General features: G+C 44.7%; 1 protein-coding gene across 5 annotated transcripts in view; it reads left to right on the forward strand.

The window, feature by feature from the left end:
• Positions 1-14942, forward strand: part of EXOC6B (exocyst complex component 6B) — a 579301-nt gene extending 564359 nt beyond the window's left edge. For 3 of the 5 annotated variants that reach the window (XM_001492091.7, XM_070235332.1, XM_070235333.1), the window contains 2 exons: positions 7098-7210; positions 11476-14942. In XM_001492091.7, the coding sequence (XP_001492141.2) occupies positions 7098-7210; positions 11476-11602 (240 nt within the window). In that variant the 3' untranslated portion in view covers positions 11603-14942. Of the gene's footprint in view, positions 1-7097; positions 7227-9254; positions 9344-11475 lie in introns of all 5 variants that reach the window. The other 2 variants (XR_011425979.1, XR_011425980.1) reach the window with 1 other exon arrangement.
• Positions 14943-17072: the final 2130 nt, after the last annotated feature.

The following is a 17072-nucleotide window of genomic DNA, read 5'->3' on the forward strand; positions in this document are numbered from 1 at the left end:
AGTGTGTCCTACTCTGTGAATATCTAACACTCTCCTGATCCATCAGTTTAACAATAAAATGCCCCCAAACATAATGTCTGGTCTGTCCCATAAAAATGACTTATCTAATTTACAAAAGTAGAATTTGTGTAATAAATCAAGAATATGATCATTAATGAGGAATTAGCAACTAGAGAGTGAGTTCTAGAATATACCGTTAAGTGAAAAAAGCAAAGTGCAAAAGAGAATCTACAGTATGCTACCCTTTGGGTAAGAAAGAAGAAGCTATAAGACAAGGCCCATGTGTGTTCTCATTTGTACAAAAGAAACCAGATTGGTTACCTGCACAGGGTGAATAAGAAAGATGTAAAAAGAAGTGGGGAGTATAGAACAAGCTAGTTGGGATGAGGAGGGAGCGGTACTTCTGAGCATACTTTTTTATACAGCTCTGACTCATCCCTCAAAGTAAATAGATAATCAACATCAACCAGACCGTGGGAGGATCCAAAATGGAAAATAAGCAGTGAAAAATAAATCTAACTAAATTATGAAAGAAAAATATAACCACACTGACAGGGGTGAAGGGTATAGAGAAACTGTCTATACTATTTTTGGAACTTTTATGTAAGTCTAAAATTATTTCAAATTAAAAAAAAACAAAATCTGACACTATGTTAATAAAATGCAGGCAAATTTTCATATTGAACTCTATGACAAGGATAGAAGCATAACTGGTATTTGATATTGCTGAGATGATTCCCATCACCTTTAAGGCATTATCTGATAACCAGAATAAACTTAAAGTACACCCAGTGTGTCTATGTGTGTATTTGTATGTGTGTGTGTGTGTAGTCTGCACCAGAATTTATATTTGCTGTTTAAATTATGTTGTGAGTGGAAAACGTTGCAAAATTTTCAATTGAAAGCACAAAAAGGAGGAATAGTCAGTATGTCACTTAATAACATTTAACTTATTTGACTTGGATTACAGTTATTCGTGTTTTTCTTTTATTCTCCTATATGAAGGGAAACCACTTATTTTAATATCACTTGAAAGGTCCAGCCCTTTTCCTCGCATGTAGTAGATGCTTTAAAAACATTTGCCAAATTCAATGGGTTTACATCCTCACTAAGAAAATCTCAGACATGCAAACATGTTTTATTCTTCATGTTTCAAATCCTACGAGTAAATATTAGAAGAGGTTACTTCACTTGAACTTTTGATTTATTTTTATTTTTATTTTTTTTTAAAGATTGGCACCTGAGCTCACAACTGTTAGCTCAGTGGTGAAGTGCGCAGTTAAGTGGCTAAGTTAGCAGTGGTGAAGTGCGCACGTTCTGCTTCTCGGCGGCCTGGGCCTCACTGGTTTGGATCCCGGTGCGGACATGGCACTGCTTGGCATGCCATGCTGTGGTAGGCGTCCCACATATAAAGTAGAGGAAGATGGGCACGGATGTTAGCTCAGGGCCAGGCTTCCTCAGCAAAAAAGAATAGGACTGGCAGTAGTAGCTCAGGGCTAATTTTCCTCAAAAAAAAAAAAAAAAACAAAGAATTTTAACAATGTTCTGATGCAGAAGTAAAAACTCGTCAAAAGCCAACTACAAGGAAATTCACTAAGTAATGAGGAAACCTGCTTATGAGAAAAATGAGCTATTCTTGGGGTTGTGTTAGCAAGTTGCCTGGTCCAACCAGGCTCACCAGGCCTCACCAGCCAAAGCAGACCCTTGGCTGTGGACCCCCCGACCCACCCAGGGCACAGGGCCTGTATGTACACTGATCTCCTCTCATGACGAGACTGTTGCTTGGCTGAGACTTGTGTTATAAGTGCTTCTTTGTACACGTGGACCACTTTGTGTTTCAGGCAGATGGACATCCCTCAGCTCTTGGCTGAAGTCACAAACTCATCCCAGAAATGGGGTAGATGGAATACTGGGGGTACACAAGGCCATGTAAAGTGGTCCTTGAGATACGGGTTTAGGTAGTGCCCAGACACACCATTAAACACTAAATCACATTGTAAGAAAGCTATTGCTCTTTAGTCTTCGTAATAACAGCCAGAACATCTCGTTGCGGCACTAGTATTTGGGTTATCTTCTATTTGTGGCAAGTAAGAATGGTTTCCAGTTTATGATAGTGATGTGAAACGTTCTTTTAAATTTTTCTTATGATCAAAACATGAATCAGTACAAAGAAAAAAATGTTAAGTAAATAGGACAGGTAGCATGAATATATGTTAAACATTGCAAAGATGATACTACAATAATAAAGTTTTGGGAATGGTGATCTTATGTCTAGTCTCGTACCTCTGACCCTCCTCTTTCTTCTGCTTCTCCATCCACCACCTACTTATAAACATCAAGAAATAAAATCCCTTAAAGTGCATATATAGTATGCTACTTTCCATGAAAGAAGGAAGGGGAAATAAGAAAATATACATTTATCTGCTTATCTTTACAAATAGAATCCTAGAGAGGACAAATTCGAAACAATGGAATTGGTTACCTGTAAGGCATGGGAGGATTTGGGGTAAGAGGGATACAATAAGGGAAGGAGTGACACTTCTCTGAGTTAACTTTTTTGTATAGTTTTGACTTTTGGGACCATGTCAATGTCCTACATATTTTTAAAAACTTAAGTTAACAAGGATGAGAGGGAGGAGGCTGAAACTAAAAGCAAATTGAAACAAATGAACCCAGTTGCATTTAGATGAATACCAGAGCTAAACTGAAGGGGAAATAAAAAAGAATTAATCCAAGTGACTTGTGAGCGTAGTATTTCATTGTACACACTCAGTCTCGCAGGGGGAAGGAGAACTGCAGACACATCTTGAACTCTGTTTTTAGTAGGCTTTTTTTATAGTGGTATATACAAACAATTCTGAACCTACTTTAGGTGTAGGATTGAGCAGGTTAGTAAATGAGATGATGTTGTTGAGAGCCAGGATGCTCACTGTGGAAGAAAGCACATACTTATATGGAAAAGAGGAAGGCAAGAAAGAACTCTGTAAGAATGATTAGAATTGGTTGTATATTGATGTAAACTCATGATTTCTAAAATATGTATGTGTACACGCTTGTGTAAGTGCACTTGTATGTATGTATTATACGTGAGCATGTATGTGTGTGTGTATGTATATAAATATTTACATGCGTATATTTCCTAGCTTTGTCTGCTGAAAGAGCTTAACTCTCCACAGATTGCCCCGCAATAGCAATGAACAAAGACACTCCAGTAGCAATGAGCACCCAAATCTTGATCTCTAATAACATTCCTACTAAAAGAAATCAAGGCTTCTCAGAGAAATGGCTCATTACACAGCTGGGGCACAGTGGATGCAAGATGAGCCTGCAACACCTTATTATGCGAGAAAGTAAAGAAGAGTTCCAAAAAATTATGGGGGCATGTCACAAGGATACAGGCTCCAGCTTGAAGCAGCTCCCACTTGCCAAATCTGGGACACTTTGAGCACTCAAATAATTAGTATAGTAGTGAATATAAGCCATTGAAAAAAATGGAAACCCATGAATCCGTACCAATAATAAATAGATAATGGGGAAGAAGGGAGAGCACTTGCTTACGATAGAATGCTGAGTGACAACTGATAATGTGTAGGGAAGGATGGAGTTGGAATGTCATCAGTTTGCAAGCATCATAGTAAAGACTGAGTCAGACAAGAATCCTCAGTGGATGGTAGATCTAAGGGGAAATTTTAATCAGGAGCAGTCTGTTTGCGTGATCTTAAATTGTCTCCTCAATTGCTTCCTATTTGCAAAGGAAAACATAGTACCTGGACAGTGAAGAAATCAGATAACATCTTAACTGGGTGATCAAAATTAATATCCCTAATGAGACAAATGAACATGATACCCTGAGGAGGACAGAGCGTCACTTAGGTAGTATTCTGCATGACTTATGTTACGAGAAAGCATTAGAAAAACCAAAACTGAGGAGGAAAAAAGGAGGCAGGGCACTATATTCTTCAAAAATGTCAATATCGGATAGGAAAGAAAAAGGTTGTGGAAATAGTCCAGATTAAAGGAGACTAAGAGGACAAGTAAATGTGTGCCTACTCATAAATTGTATGATATAATGGAGGGGAAGGCCATACAGGACATTATTGGGTCAATTTATAAAATTAAAATGTGGACAGTATCAATATTAAATTTACTGAATTTGAAAATTATACTGTGATTACGTAAGAGAATATCCCTACTTCTTAGAAACACTGAAGTACTTGGGGAGAAAGGGCCATGATATATGCAGTTTACTCTCAAGAGACTCAGAAAAGAAGTGGTGTGTGTGCACATGTGTTTAAAGAGAGAAAGAACACAAATGATAGAGCATATGGGATAAAATGTTGACATGGATGCATCCAGGTGGAGGGTATACGGTGTTCTTTATACTGTGCTTACTCTTGCAACTTTCTGATAAATTTAAAATTATTTCCAAATGGAAAATTTAAAAAATAAAGAAGAATGTGATTGTTAGCGATGACTGAATGTTCTGCATCCTGGGAAAGACTTTACTGAGATCTAACAAGGCCATGGTATGTGGAGAACCACGCTGGGAGGGCCTGACCCACCTTTGAAAGTCATAGTCTGAAAATCAAAGTGGTATATTGATAAATAGCCTTGCTGGTTCTCCTGGCCTCTTATTCTAACACTGTTCTATGGAATCCAGTAGAACTGTGCCCCCAGGCAGCTAACTTAGTTAAGCACCCTCCACACTCCAGTCTATAGCCATCTCTCAGAGGAGGCTCCGAGACGTAGATATAGGCCGCCCTAAAGGACTGTGGAAGCAGCATGGACCCAGAGTGTGATCTATAGGCTCATACTGGTTGAGCTTAATAGAATTTTGTAGCTTCCATGCCTGGAGTGGGATCAATTAGGGAGTTTGTCGTCCCAGAGCTCTTAGGCGCAGTGCTGGCATTGAGAGACTTTGGCAGGAAAGTTAGAAACTCTTAGAGCTAAGTCACGAACTGCCCTCCTCACCCCATTGGTGATTTACCCAGGTTTCATCAGCCGGAAAGACATAGTGTTCTTTTCAATAAATTAGAAAATACTGATACCATTAATTCCATCACAGAGATTAGGAATTCATTAGTAAAGAGGGTAGTTTTATAAAATGCATGTATATATCCACATCTGGAAAGTAATACCTAAAAGAGTTTTAAGAAATCAGGTGTCCACATTTTTCCAAATAAACTTATTTGTTGTTTGTTCACTTTTCTTTTATAGCTCCCCAGTGTGCAAATAGTAAGGTTTTTAAAATTTTTCTGGGAAAAAAATTTTAATTAAGAAAATGCTATCCTTTTTCATAATTTTTCCTGCGATTTGGGGGAAAAGCATAGTCATATTGGTAAAGCACAATACCAGAAGAACTTCAGAACAAGGGACACTCCGAGTGTCTGTCGTACTCCCCAGGAGTGAGTAGAGAGGAACTGTCTTGCGTGGTCTTTGGACACCACAGGACAGAAATACCAAAGTCAGAGCAGGAAAGTCAGGGAAAATTCTCTCCTAAAGGAGAGCTCTGTGAGGCCTCGGGGCAGCAAAAGGAAGTGGTAGAAGCCCTTTTACTTGCCAACTAAAATAGGCATGACCTAAAAGAGGCCTGAGAGGGCCCTGCGGGGCCACGCTGGCCAGACCAACCAACATGTCTGTTCCTCCCTCTCCCCCCTCCTCTCATCTTTAACATTCCTTTCTTGGCTGAGGGTGTAGGGGCTTTTCTCAGTTTTAGGCTTGGGATTTCAGCCAATTCCCATCCTGCCTGAGGAAGTTCATAACAGCTATTCTGAAAGAATGGATGGAAGAGGAGGCTTCCAAGCAGGGCAGGGCCCACACTGCTTGTTTGCCCAGCTGCACAGTGTGGACAGACAGGGGCGGAAGTGTGCCTGGAGCCCAGGCTCTGGCACAGGGTTGGAGTCTAGGCCTCTCTGCCTTTGTCTGCACAGAGAGAGCCATCTACTTGTCTCCATCAGTGGTTGTCTCTTAGAAAGGGAGAAACAGGGAAATGTCATGAGTCAAAAAACATTTGTATGTTCCTCATTGCTAGAAAGACTGCTGAGAGGCCCCTCCTTCTACAGTGATGTCAGTCTGGGACTGTGCTCCCCTAGAAGCTTTAGGGGGGATCTAACAGCTTCCTTTTCATCACCTGTACCTTTCAAATGCACTCATTTTTTTTTTTTTTTCAGCTTCACTCAGTTACAGGTTTTAAATATTTGAGTGATACCTGAGGCTAAAACTGGCTAGGAAATTGGACAAAATTTATTTAGTTTCTCCAAGTCAAAATCTCCCCCAGTCTCAGAACTCAGTTTACCCTCAGAAAACTCTCATTAAACTTCTAAAACTCTCATTAAACTTCTAAATACACATCTGGTTCTTATAACCGCAATGCCAGACTGTGCATCCTCCATCATGAGCTAAGCTGTTTTTCAGTCCTGACCTACTATGGCCCTGGTTTCCATCTGCTCAGCCGGTGTCCACGTAGGTGTAACACACATTGCCTCGTGTGGATGCTACATGATCCATTTATGCCTTGGCTCAGTGTTTCTGTGTTGTCTCTGTGTCCTGTTTGTATATAGACAGGTCTGTGTATCTGATCAACTGAGTAACTTGAGCAAAGTCAATGCAGCAAGACATGAAACTGCTACTTGAACCTAGAGCTCTTACCTCAAAGCTCGTACATTGCATATGTGGCACTGGACTATATCCACCTTTATTTGTTCCTTGCTGAATACTGAGCTCCTAGAATGGTGCCTGGCACATGGAAGGCATTTGATAGTATTTATTAAATGAATAAGTGAGTAATTATGACGATAGTCTTGTGTTTTGATTCAGTCCAGTGTTAGTTTCGTTACAGGCCTGCCTCTGAGAGCTAACTGCTGACATGTAGTCTTAGCAACATTACAGTGCTTAGGACAGAGATGACTCTGCCTTCTAATGATTACTATTTTATTTTCTTAGTCACAGTGCATTCTGTAGCCCTTCTTTCTCTTACTATATTTTTATTTTTCAAGTCTACTGTCAGCTGGTAATGAGGGATGATAGGGGTTTCTAAAATCCTGGTTTGTCCTGTCTGTCTCATTAATCCCTGGGGTGGGGATTTGGGTATTTTACAGCTTTTGGATCTCTTCATCCAGTGGGATTGGTCAACCTACCTTGCTGACTACGGTCAGCCCAACTGCAAGTACCTCCGGGTGAACCCAGTGACAGCTCTGACCCTGCTTGAGAAGTGAGTACTCAGTGCAGTGGTCTGTGTTGGGAGCTGGGGAGATGGGGATGGGGGTTTGGTGTAGAGGATCATTTTCTCTTTGCCAATACCTTGAAAAGACAGCAGAGAGACCCTGTTTTTGAAGTTGCTGTAAGTACTATCAGCATTCTCCTTCGTTGGATTTGGCAGACCAGTCTTCCTCTTGTAGCGTCTTAATTCCTGAGCCCCAACAAGTTAGGCCAAGTATGGGTCAGTTTGATTCTGACATTACCTTGGAGCTTAATAGGTCAGCATATCTTTAACTAGAGATGACAAGAGAAGAAAGGAAGATGCCTTAGTTTGGGGCTCAGGATAGCCTGGTGAACAGAGTGAGGCTGGCTCCAACAATCTGGGGTATGATGATGGATAGAGCAGCCCCATAAACAGATGGCTTCTCTGGTTCCTAGCAGAGAAGCTCTCAGAATTACCGAAATCTTCACCTGTACCCACTTCTGCCACCTGCCAGATTGAGCTTTATTGTGCTATGTCCCAAGAAAGCTGTGTTGCAGAAGGTGTCTAATTGTGCCTTAGGCAGTCAGTAGCCAGCAAAGGTTGCTGCCACAGAGCTGTAGCATCTCTGAAGCTGAGGTACTACCACTGAGATTGGTTAGCCAGCTCTAGAACATCTTACAGCTAACCAACATGTCACCTAGATGCTGGGATCTGCTACCCATTGCAACCTGGCTCTGGCTTTTGCTAACTTAATTGAGAGCTGGCAGGCCAGAGACCAAGACTCTTGTAAAAAGAGAAGCTTTTTCTTCTCACCAAACTAGTTAATTCCCAGCTTCTTAGAAGAGTACCCTGCATCTAGGCAATATAGCAAGTCTATATATATGGCCAGTCAAGCAGGTCTCAAATCTTAGGAAGGCAAGGATCTGAGTCTAGGAGGTCAGAGTGGAGGCTTAAGCAGAAAGAGAGACTAAAGGATATCCTTCCTACTATGCAGTATGATAGGGGCAGAGAAGGGGAGGAGATGGAGAGTGGGCAAGAGCAGGATGCAGAGGTATGTGTTTGGAGCCGGAAACTAAGAACCCAGAATGCAGCTTTCTCCGGACCAAGACAGATGTTTCCATTTTAACTTTGTTTCCCATGATTCTCTCTCCCAATGACCTTCCTCCCTAGGATATCTAGAGAGTAAGTATATTATTCACTTGGGCCTTTTCCATCACTTTGAGGCAAGTCCTTCTGGTTTCCTCATTGACACTAATGACTACACTAAAATCCCTACCCTGTGAGTTGTCCCCACCCTGACATACTAATCTACTAAACCAGCCTGGTGCCAACTGGCTGGCTGCCTCCTCTATCCTTGGTCCTTAGAGTGACCCTTGGCTTACCAATTCCTTTGGGGCTGGGAGTGGTGGTAGGAATTTTCCCCCATTGGTGCCAGGTAAAGGGTTGTTCCCACTCAGCTTTCTGGCACCCTCAATACTCTTGCTAGCACAGGGCCTGAAATTCAGCCCTGACAGAAGGGAGCTCCTCAGCAGTCTCCCCTACCTCCTAGGGGTGAGGCCCATGGCTTTAAGATCTGGAACCTACGTCTCCCGTGAAAGACTCTATTAGAGGCAAGGCCCAATCCCAGCATTCTCAGTGAAACGGGGAGCATTTTGGCCTTTAAGTTGGTGTTTAGATGTCTTATTCATTGTATGTCCAAATGAGCTCTGGAATTCCCTTCAGTCAGTTCCCTCTCCCAGTAGTCTTTTACTCCTCTGTTCCTGAGAATCTCTAGATCCAAAAAGTACTGGTTCCTCTACTTCCTGTGGGTCAACAAGAGAGTAAAATAATCAGCCTCTCTTTAGCCTTCTGGAGGCCTAGCTGGTAACAAAGCCATGTGCTTAGCCCTAGCAGTCAGCAGAGTTTAAAAGCTTCCTTCCCAACACAGTAGGGCCAAAGCCCACCCAGATCGCTAAAGTCTATTTCCCAGCCTCATAGGAATCGGTTCCTTTACCTGACCCATTCCTGCTTTCCCCACAGCCAGCTGTACCACCAGAGCTTGACATTCTCTCCTTTTCAACCTGGCATTTCTTAGGGTGAGATATGGAAAGACCCAAAGACCTGCTGAGGACATTCAGGAAAGAGAAGAGGCCCCTGTGTCATTGAGAGGTGGCCATAGCCAAAGTAGGTCAGGATCCTGGGCCTGTAGAATGGGATAGGAAGTGGGGAGGGCTCTCCTTGGTTTTGGAGCATTCCAGGGTACAAACCAGCATGCCACATTAGCCCACAGGGCACTTGAGTTTACCTTTTGAGTAATCTCAACTCCAGGCCTTAATGGCCAAGAAATTCTAGCTTCTAGGGCTCAGAGACTACCCTCTTCTTCCCTTTCTCCTACATTATCTCCAGAGCTTCCCTCTGGGAGCTGAAAGCCAGCTCTGGCTGCCTGCCTCTGGGCTCTTTGAGGAGTCAGGAAACTAATGATCATATAGCACGTTAAATTAAATGTCCTATAAATGTAGAAAGTGTTTTTCTTCCTTTCTTCTTTCTTTCTTTTTTGTTTTGTTTTGTGTTGGTTTGGTTTAGATTTATAGCATATCCAGCAAAGGAAAAGGAGTCCTTCTCTGGGATAAATAATCTAAAACCAGGCTAGTTACACAGACATAATTGTATGATTAATGTGTTAAGGGACCAGATACAATAGCCTTCATAGCCTTGAGGACCCCTGTGCTTCCTTTTCAACCTAAACCTCTAAACCTCTGTCACCTCGCCTTCTTCCTCCCTTCCAAGCACAAGCCTCCACATGTGGGTGGTTGTACCTTAGATCAGCATTCTGAGTTTGCTTGATGAGTAATTCCAGCCTGAAGGCCCTTTAAGCTTAGATCAGAGAGAGAAGTCTCAGTTCGTTTGTAGCTGTCACTGTCAGCTAGAGCCATACAGCTGTGGTGCTCATCAGAACCTCCTCACCACATGGATATAAATGCCCTTGTGAGAGCTCTGGCCTTTTGACCCATTGGCCTCTAATCTGCTGCTCTGCACAGGGCCACCCCACAGAAAAAAATGAGCCAGAATCGGCCGAAGACTCCTGGGAAGTATGCCTGGGAGTAGTTTACTCCCCAGTGCCAGCTTCCTTCCCTCACCTCTTCTAGCCTGTCTCTATGCAGCCCAGGGAGCTGCAAAGCCAGAGAGCTGGCCCAGCTCCTGGGCGGTGGTGAAGACCTGCCTAGCACTACCCCAGGGAGAAGTTGGTCCGGGTGGTGTTCTTAATTCTGTAACACTGGTTCCTCTGTGGGCCAGAGGTCTGTAAGGCTGGGGCCAGAGTTAACAATTACCAACAGATGTCAGGGTTTGTGGGCCCTCCACAGGGGACAGCAGATTCCTGTATTCTGTCACAACGGCTTAGTCAGACTTGGGGGTTTCTGTGACAGCATCAGCCTGGCCTTGACTTTCTTTATCTGTGCATCTGAGTTAGGTCTCTCCATCTGACAGACCAGTGGCCAGAACTGCTCATGGTTTGTGCTCTAGGACTATGCCATCTCGGGAGTTTTGGCATGACTCAGTAATAAAAAGTTCTCCCGAATGTCAAGACCTGAAGATATAGACAGTCACTGAGAACTCAGGGGCTTCTCTTGCCTAAAACCCTGGTTTATCGAGTGAGAGGATGGCCCAGCCCTTTGGCACCTGCTTTCCTGAGCACCATGCCCTCTTAGCCACCTCACCGCCTCTGGGACCTTACTCTGAAACAAAAGACAAGAGATCAGTCAAGCCCTTAGTTTTGTTAGGGATGGGATAGAGTAACCAGCTACAATGAGGTTTAGAAATACACAGTGGTTTTCAGTTACTCCTGTTCTCTCAGAATTGCTAGTTAAGAGCATTTTTCTGCTTTACCTTTCAAATGCTAGCTCTAAGGTCCCAGCAGGATTTAGTAGGTTATTAAGTGATAAGTGGATCCTAGACAATTCCGTAAGAGCCTATTGACCATCAGGGCCGTAGCCTGTCCCAGATACCTGTAACAGGTGCATACCTGAAGACAGAAGGGAATGAATTATGTGGGGTGGATATGGACGATAAGGGGGTTGGCCTCTCCATAGCTGGCTCTTGACTATTTTCCAAAGGTGACTGAAGTTGGGAGGGCTGTGGGTGTCAGCGGGATAGCTTCCTGCATAGTAGGTAAGTATGGGCCTGACAATGGAAATATTCTGGACGACTCCAACTCTGAGTGGCGGTTAAGATACACTGTGCCATTCTGCCTCCTGCAGGTTCTCCTTCCACCGTTTGTCTCCTCAAACATTTTGTTCTCTTCCTTTCCTTCTGTTTAGGATGAAGGACACTAGCCGCAAGAACAACATGTTTGCACAGTTTCGGAAAAATGAGCGAGACAAGCAGAAATTGATTGACACTGTGGCCAAGCAGCTCCGAGGACTCATCAGCAGCCACCACTCATGAAGGCTGGCCTCGGGCCCACAGAGGCTGCCTGCCGTAGCCCCACAGTCCTGGACCCAGCCCTGGCTGGCCCTGCATTTGTGCATTCTTCTTCAAAGAGAGCAAATGTATTTTTTTAATAACCTATGTACAGTATTCGCATAACTTTTCCCTATAGTAAAAGAGGCACAAGAATAAGCAAGTACCTGAGATGTTGCTAGGCTGGGACTCACGGGAAGTTATACCATACTATCTGTATTATCCTAGAGATGATGGTGTCATCAGTGCCAGTATGATGAACCACCTTTCATCCATGGCTCTAGAGCTTTGGTCTGGAGCTCAGGAACTACACAAACAAGTGGGTACTTGGCACTGGGCAGTAAGGTGAGTCACCAAAAGGGTAGTAAAGTATCTCCTGTTCACTCCTGGGTGCCCCATTCACCAGATATCGGGGGCTGATTCTTCTTGACTCGAGGAAAGAACCTGGAAAACATTACTATTTAGTATGTGAAAGACCAGCACACGGTTCTGGAGGTTCATCTCCTCAGTCCACTGACTGTCATTGGCTGGTGAACAACATGGCATGTGGCAAGATGACAGCTTCACTCCAGTCCCTGAAGGATGGCTGTTTCTTTAGCCTAGATCTGACCTAATGCTTTCACTACTAATTATTCTGGGGGAGGATAGAGCTAAGTATGCAGTGGTAATAATTGGACCCCATGACTAACTGCAAGTTGCCCCCACACCAGGAGGAGATTTACTGGATCTTGAAAGCCATTGTGGATAAAATCAGAGCCACTGTCCCTTTCCCATTCATCTCATTTCCTTCTTTCAGGGTCAGGGCACCTGGTTCAGGGCATAGGTCAACAGTTATTTCCATGGGTCTTTACAGAGAGTCTTGGACCTGACCTCCTCCAGCAGTGTCATTGGGATAGATCATATTCCAGAAGCCTGAAAATGGTCCGTCCTTCACCCTTAGTTAAAACCGAAAGATAAATTGGGATTGTTCCTTTGTGTTTTAAAACTAACTTTCTGGCCACTATCTTTAAATGATATGTCACCTGCTCTGCACTGTAGGGGCAGCCACAGCTAGACTACATGCCTCTAGGGATGGAGCCATGTCACCATGAAGTAGACAGGGCCAACCATGGCTAGCAGTTTGTGCCTCTGGCCCAGCTGTCCCTCATTAAGTCCTGTCCTGGATATGAAGCTTTTCTTGCTCAAGCCCAAGGCTTCTGCCCTCTTTTAAGATCCCCAAAGCCATCTTTTGGCCTCATCTGAGAAAGGCTATCTATAACCCTGCCCCCCAAACTCTAGAGTTTGCACAGGAAGCCTGGGCCAGCTAGCTTGGAGGCTGTGTCCACTGTCCCAGATGGGCTTCTGAGACTTAATGCAAGGGCTTTGCTATGAGGTCAGTGAGAAGAACCTGCACTTTAAGACACTTCAGGAAGATGCCACTATGGCTACTAGCAAGAATATAATTGTGCATCTCCAAACAATGACAAATAAGCCACACAGGCATTTCCAGCTTGGATTAGTGGGAGGAGAGAGTCATCAAACAGAATTCTTCACTACCTTTGTCAGCTACTGAGTTGCTTCTGGGGAGGGCAGTGCTTCCTTTTTCATTCTCCACCCCCCAAACCCCCCAATCCTATCACAACTTGAAAACCATAGGGAAGAGAATATGCACACAGACATGCAGCCTTCCTCAAAGTTGGAGAGACTGGCTGCATGTAAGCTCTGCAGAAGCCTTCTGAGCCTCAGCCTGAGGGCTAGGTGGTTGTCCCAGGGTCTTAGGTGAAACTAAGGGATGAGTACTGCCACTCAGAACTTCAAAAGCCAAGAGAAGGCAGAGGTCCATGGGAACAAGACCCAAGATGCATCTCCCAAGCCCTGGTCTTTATTGAAAAAGAGCGAGAAACGATTACACTAATCTGAAGTCCTGCTGCTTAAGAAGGGTCCAGAACACTCTCCTTCGCTAGTCCCCAGTTTGCAGCAAGACGTCTTCAGCTTTGAGTGCTGAGACTTGAAGTGGGAATGGAGAAAACCTTAAGTGTAGCACAATTTTTGTCTTTTTCGAGAGTCATCATTGTTGGTCTAGTCTCACACCTGTTCCCTGGAAAAACTGCCATAGAGGAAAAAGCGAACAGAGTAGAAGAATGAGGGTACTCTGCACCTTGCACACAGATCCCTCCAAAGAAAAAGCTTATTCAAGCTCAAGACTCATAAAGGTGGGCCCTCTGGTAGATCTCTTCTTCTCTCTCAGTCTGCCTTCAGTCTTTCCTGACAAAACCAATGTGCTGCTACCAAGTCAACTGTAGAGACACACTCTTGGTGGGCAGGGAAGGATAAAAGACAGGGGCCAGCAATGTCTAAGTTGTTCGAATTGGTGAAGTAGGACTTTTTCATTTTGTCTATAGGCCTCTAGCTAGGCCAGCCCTTGAGAGGACTTGTGCAAAGCATATGTGCCCATGCCCTCAGACTCCTAAGATCTGGCCTCAAATGCCCAGAGATATAGAAGTGCTCTGGAGGCCTCAATATGAGGGTGAGAACATGGGTGGCTGGAAGCCTACCAGCCGTCTCGTTCGTATGAAGCCTTGGCCAAGTTCTTGGGGAAACTAGGTCAGTGTTCCTGAAAGTACAGTCTTGTTTGCAACCCTAGTGGGTTTCAGTAGTGCTATGGGCAGCTTGCATACTTTCATAGGAAAATCTCTCCGAGTAGACTGTAAGTGAAACTGTTGAAAGTGGGAAAGAAGAGGACCTGGAAGTTGAAAACAGCAGAGTCCCTGTTGGCAAAGAGAATGTGTGGCTTCCAGGGAGCACTCCCTAGTGTCTTCATTGCGTACCCGGCCTCCCAGTCTCCTAGGCCTCCAAGCCAGCCTGGCTTCACTACACACTTGACAAGTGCTTGCTCAGCAAGTCCCAGACCCAGGGCCCTTCATCCCCAAGATTGGCATTGGCCGTGACCTTGCTCAGAAGGCCTCTGAGCACACTCCCTGGGGCCTGCTCAGAAATCCCCCTACCTTAGCCTCCTCTCCCAGGACTCTGGTCCTGGATGCTTCAGTTGCCTCTTTTTTTTTTTTTATTTTGCCTGTGTTCGCAATTACTTTTTACTAATGTGTTGGAAATGGCCTTTTTATTTTGCACAAATAGTTGCACATTTATGGAGGAGATTTAGGAGAGTCCATTTTTAACTCTAAAGGGAACTTTTTCTTTAAAACTCACTAGTAAAGCTACTGATGCAGATGGGCCTCGTGGTTAGTGGGAACCTCCTGTGTGGAGAGAGCATGTTTATTTCTCCTGTACATTTTCCTCTTTTAACTGCTATTAAACAAGAGAGCCTACATACCTGTTTCAAAAGCCACAGTGTTGTCTCATAGTTTTTTTGTTCTTTCACCCCTTTTGCACAGTGCAGCTGTGGTTGGTGAACTGGATGACAGACACTGACCCCCTCAACTGGACTAAGGCCTAGAGCAGGCAGAAGCCTGATGGGGAGGATAAAGCTTGCCTGCCTGAAAGGGCAAGGAGCCCTTGGAAACATCCCAATCTACTGGGTTAGGTTTTCCTGTCTACACAGTTAACTTGGCATCATCATCAAGAGGAATAACTTTTGAAATACGTGATTTATATAGAGGACCGGCTTAGGCAACTTGGGGCCCATTATGTTTTGAACATCAGCCCTGCCATGGAAAGGTTCTCGGTCAAGATGGAGTGATGTATGGTTATCCACCACAAAGCCAGGCTGGGGCAAGGGGAGAAATGAGCCTATTTTAGAGCTCACTACGGGAGAGGGACAGGCCTCATAGCCTGGTACAGGAATGGGTCTGGTCAGGGAAGACAGCACAGAGAAAGCAGGATGGTAATTAGCTGGACTTTGAAGGAATTAAATTCAAACTTTGTTGGGCTATGGGAGTATTTTAGGTGCAGGCTACATTAGAGTGAAAAGTTGCCATGAATCTGGTATGTGCTGGGAGGGTAAGTGAAGGACCTGGTAGACGCATCTGGAACCATAGTGAGTAAGGCCAGAAATGGTGGAACAGCCCTCAGCCTGCTTGCCCCCTAGGCTGGCATGCAATGTGTGGGAATAGCATGGAAAAAATGTCTTCAGTAACAAGTCTGAATACTGCAGCTGGGCTTTGATGCCTGAGAGACCTAGGCTTCAGTCCCCGCTGTGCCACTTAACCAGCTGGATGACCTTGAACAATGATCTCGCTAAATCTCATAATCCTCATCTGAGAGCAGAATAGCAGTCCCTAATTTACAGGGATTTTGTGAATTGTAAATGAGCTATGGATGGTCAAAATGCTCAGCCAGTACCTAGCCATAGCACATGTACTATTTAAGGCCTTTCCCTCCCTCCCTTCCAGTTCCACAACATACCTCCTGGCTGGGCATTGGACAGAAGTGTCCAGAGGATTAATGCCTCCAGGCTTCCCCTCCCCAAGCCCAGCACAGGGTTAATGGTAGCAAGGCCTCTCAAGCACCTGTATGCGAAACAGGTTCAAACCCTTCAAATCAAACAGCCAACCTCCTGGCTCAGAGTAGAGCCAGTCCTTCCAGTGGAATCTGCTCCTTAATACCACCTGAAGCCTTCTCTTTTCTCCTTTTAGTGCCAAAACTGATACTTCCTTCTTGAATCCAGAAGCTCTTAACCAGAGGTCCGTAAACCCTTGGAATGTGTGTGTGTGTGTGAGTGTGTACCTATGCACATATGTGCACAGGGTTATATCCACCCATTTTTCTGGATAGAAGGTGCATGGCTTTCATTAATGTCTAAGAAAGATTCATGACTAAAATACTGACTAATAACCAAATCCCTTTGGAAATGTAGATCTCCCTGTGAGGGAAATCCAGAAGCTCTGAGCAGTAACCTCCTCTCCCCGCCTCATAGAGTTCTGGCACATTTTTCAAGACCTGCAGCTCTGCCACCCAGCTTTTCCAGGAGCCCCCATGCGAACCCCAGGTCACACCCAAAGACCTGTACAGCTGTTACCCCTAGCTTTCTCTCCTCAAACCAGGTGAGGGTACTGAGGAGGGCATGAGGTCCTGGACTTGTGAGAATACAGGGACTTCCAGCTGGTCGGCGACATGACAAACCAGAGGGTCCAGTACAGAGGCTTGGGCTGTCAAAGCCAGACTAAAGCCGGCTCAGCCCAGAGCATTTCCCATCGCTTCTGAGCACTGATTGGTACGGTGTCTCACCAAGGCCTTATCCAGAGGGGGCCAGAAGCCTTTGGGCGGTGCTCTGAGGAGGAAGAGAACGAAACTGAACAAAACCAGGGACGGATGTGAGGCAGTCTCCAGCTTGCCCCTTTTCTCCTAGCTGGGCTTCTTATCTGCTCACCAGGCAGGTGAGGGTGGGGAGGAGCCAGTGGGAGATAAGGGGAGGGAGGGAGAGAAAGTGCCAGACCCTTTCCCCAGAGTTTTTAATTTAATGGGCAGTGTTTGCCTGGAATGAGAGCGCCTCTTGGCCCAAGGGACCAGAAGACAAAGG

This window comes from Equus caballus, chromosome 15 (assembly GCF_041296265.1).
Source record: "Equus caballus isolate H_3958 breed thoroughbred chromosome 15, TB-T2T, whole genome shotgun sequence".
NCBI classification, from domain to species: domain Eukaryota; kingdom Metazoa; phylum Chordata; class Mammalia; order Perissodactyla; family Equidae; genus Equus; species Equus caballus.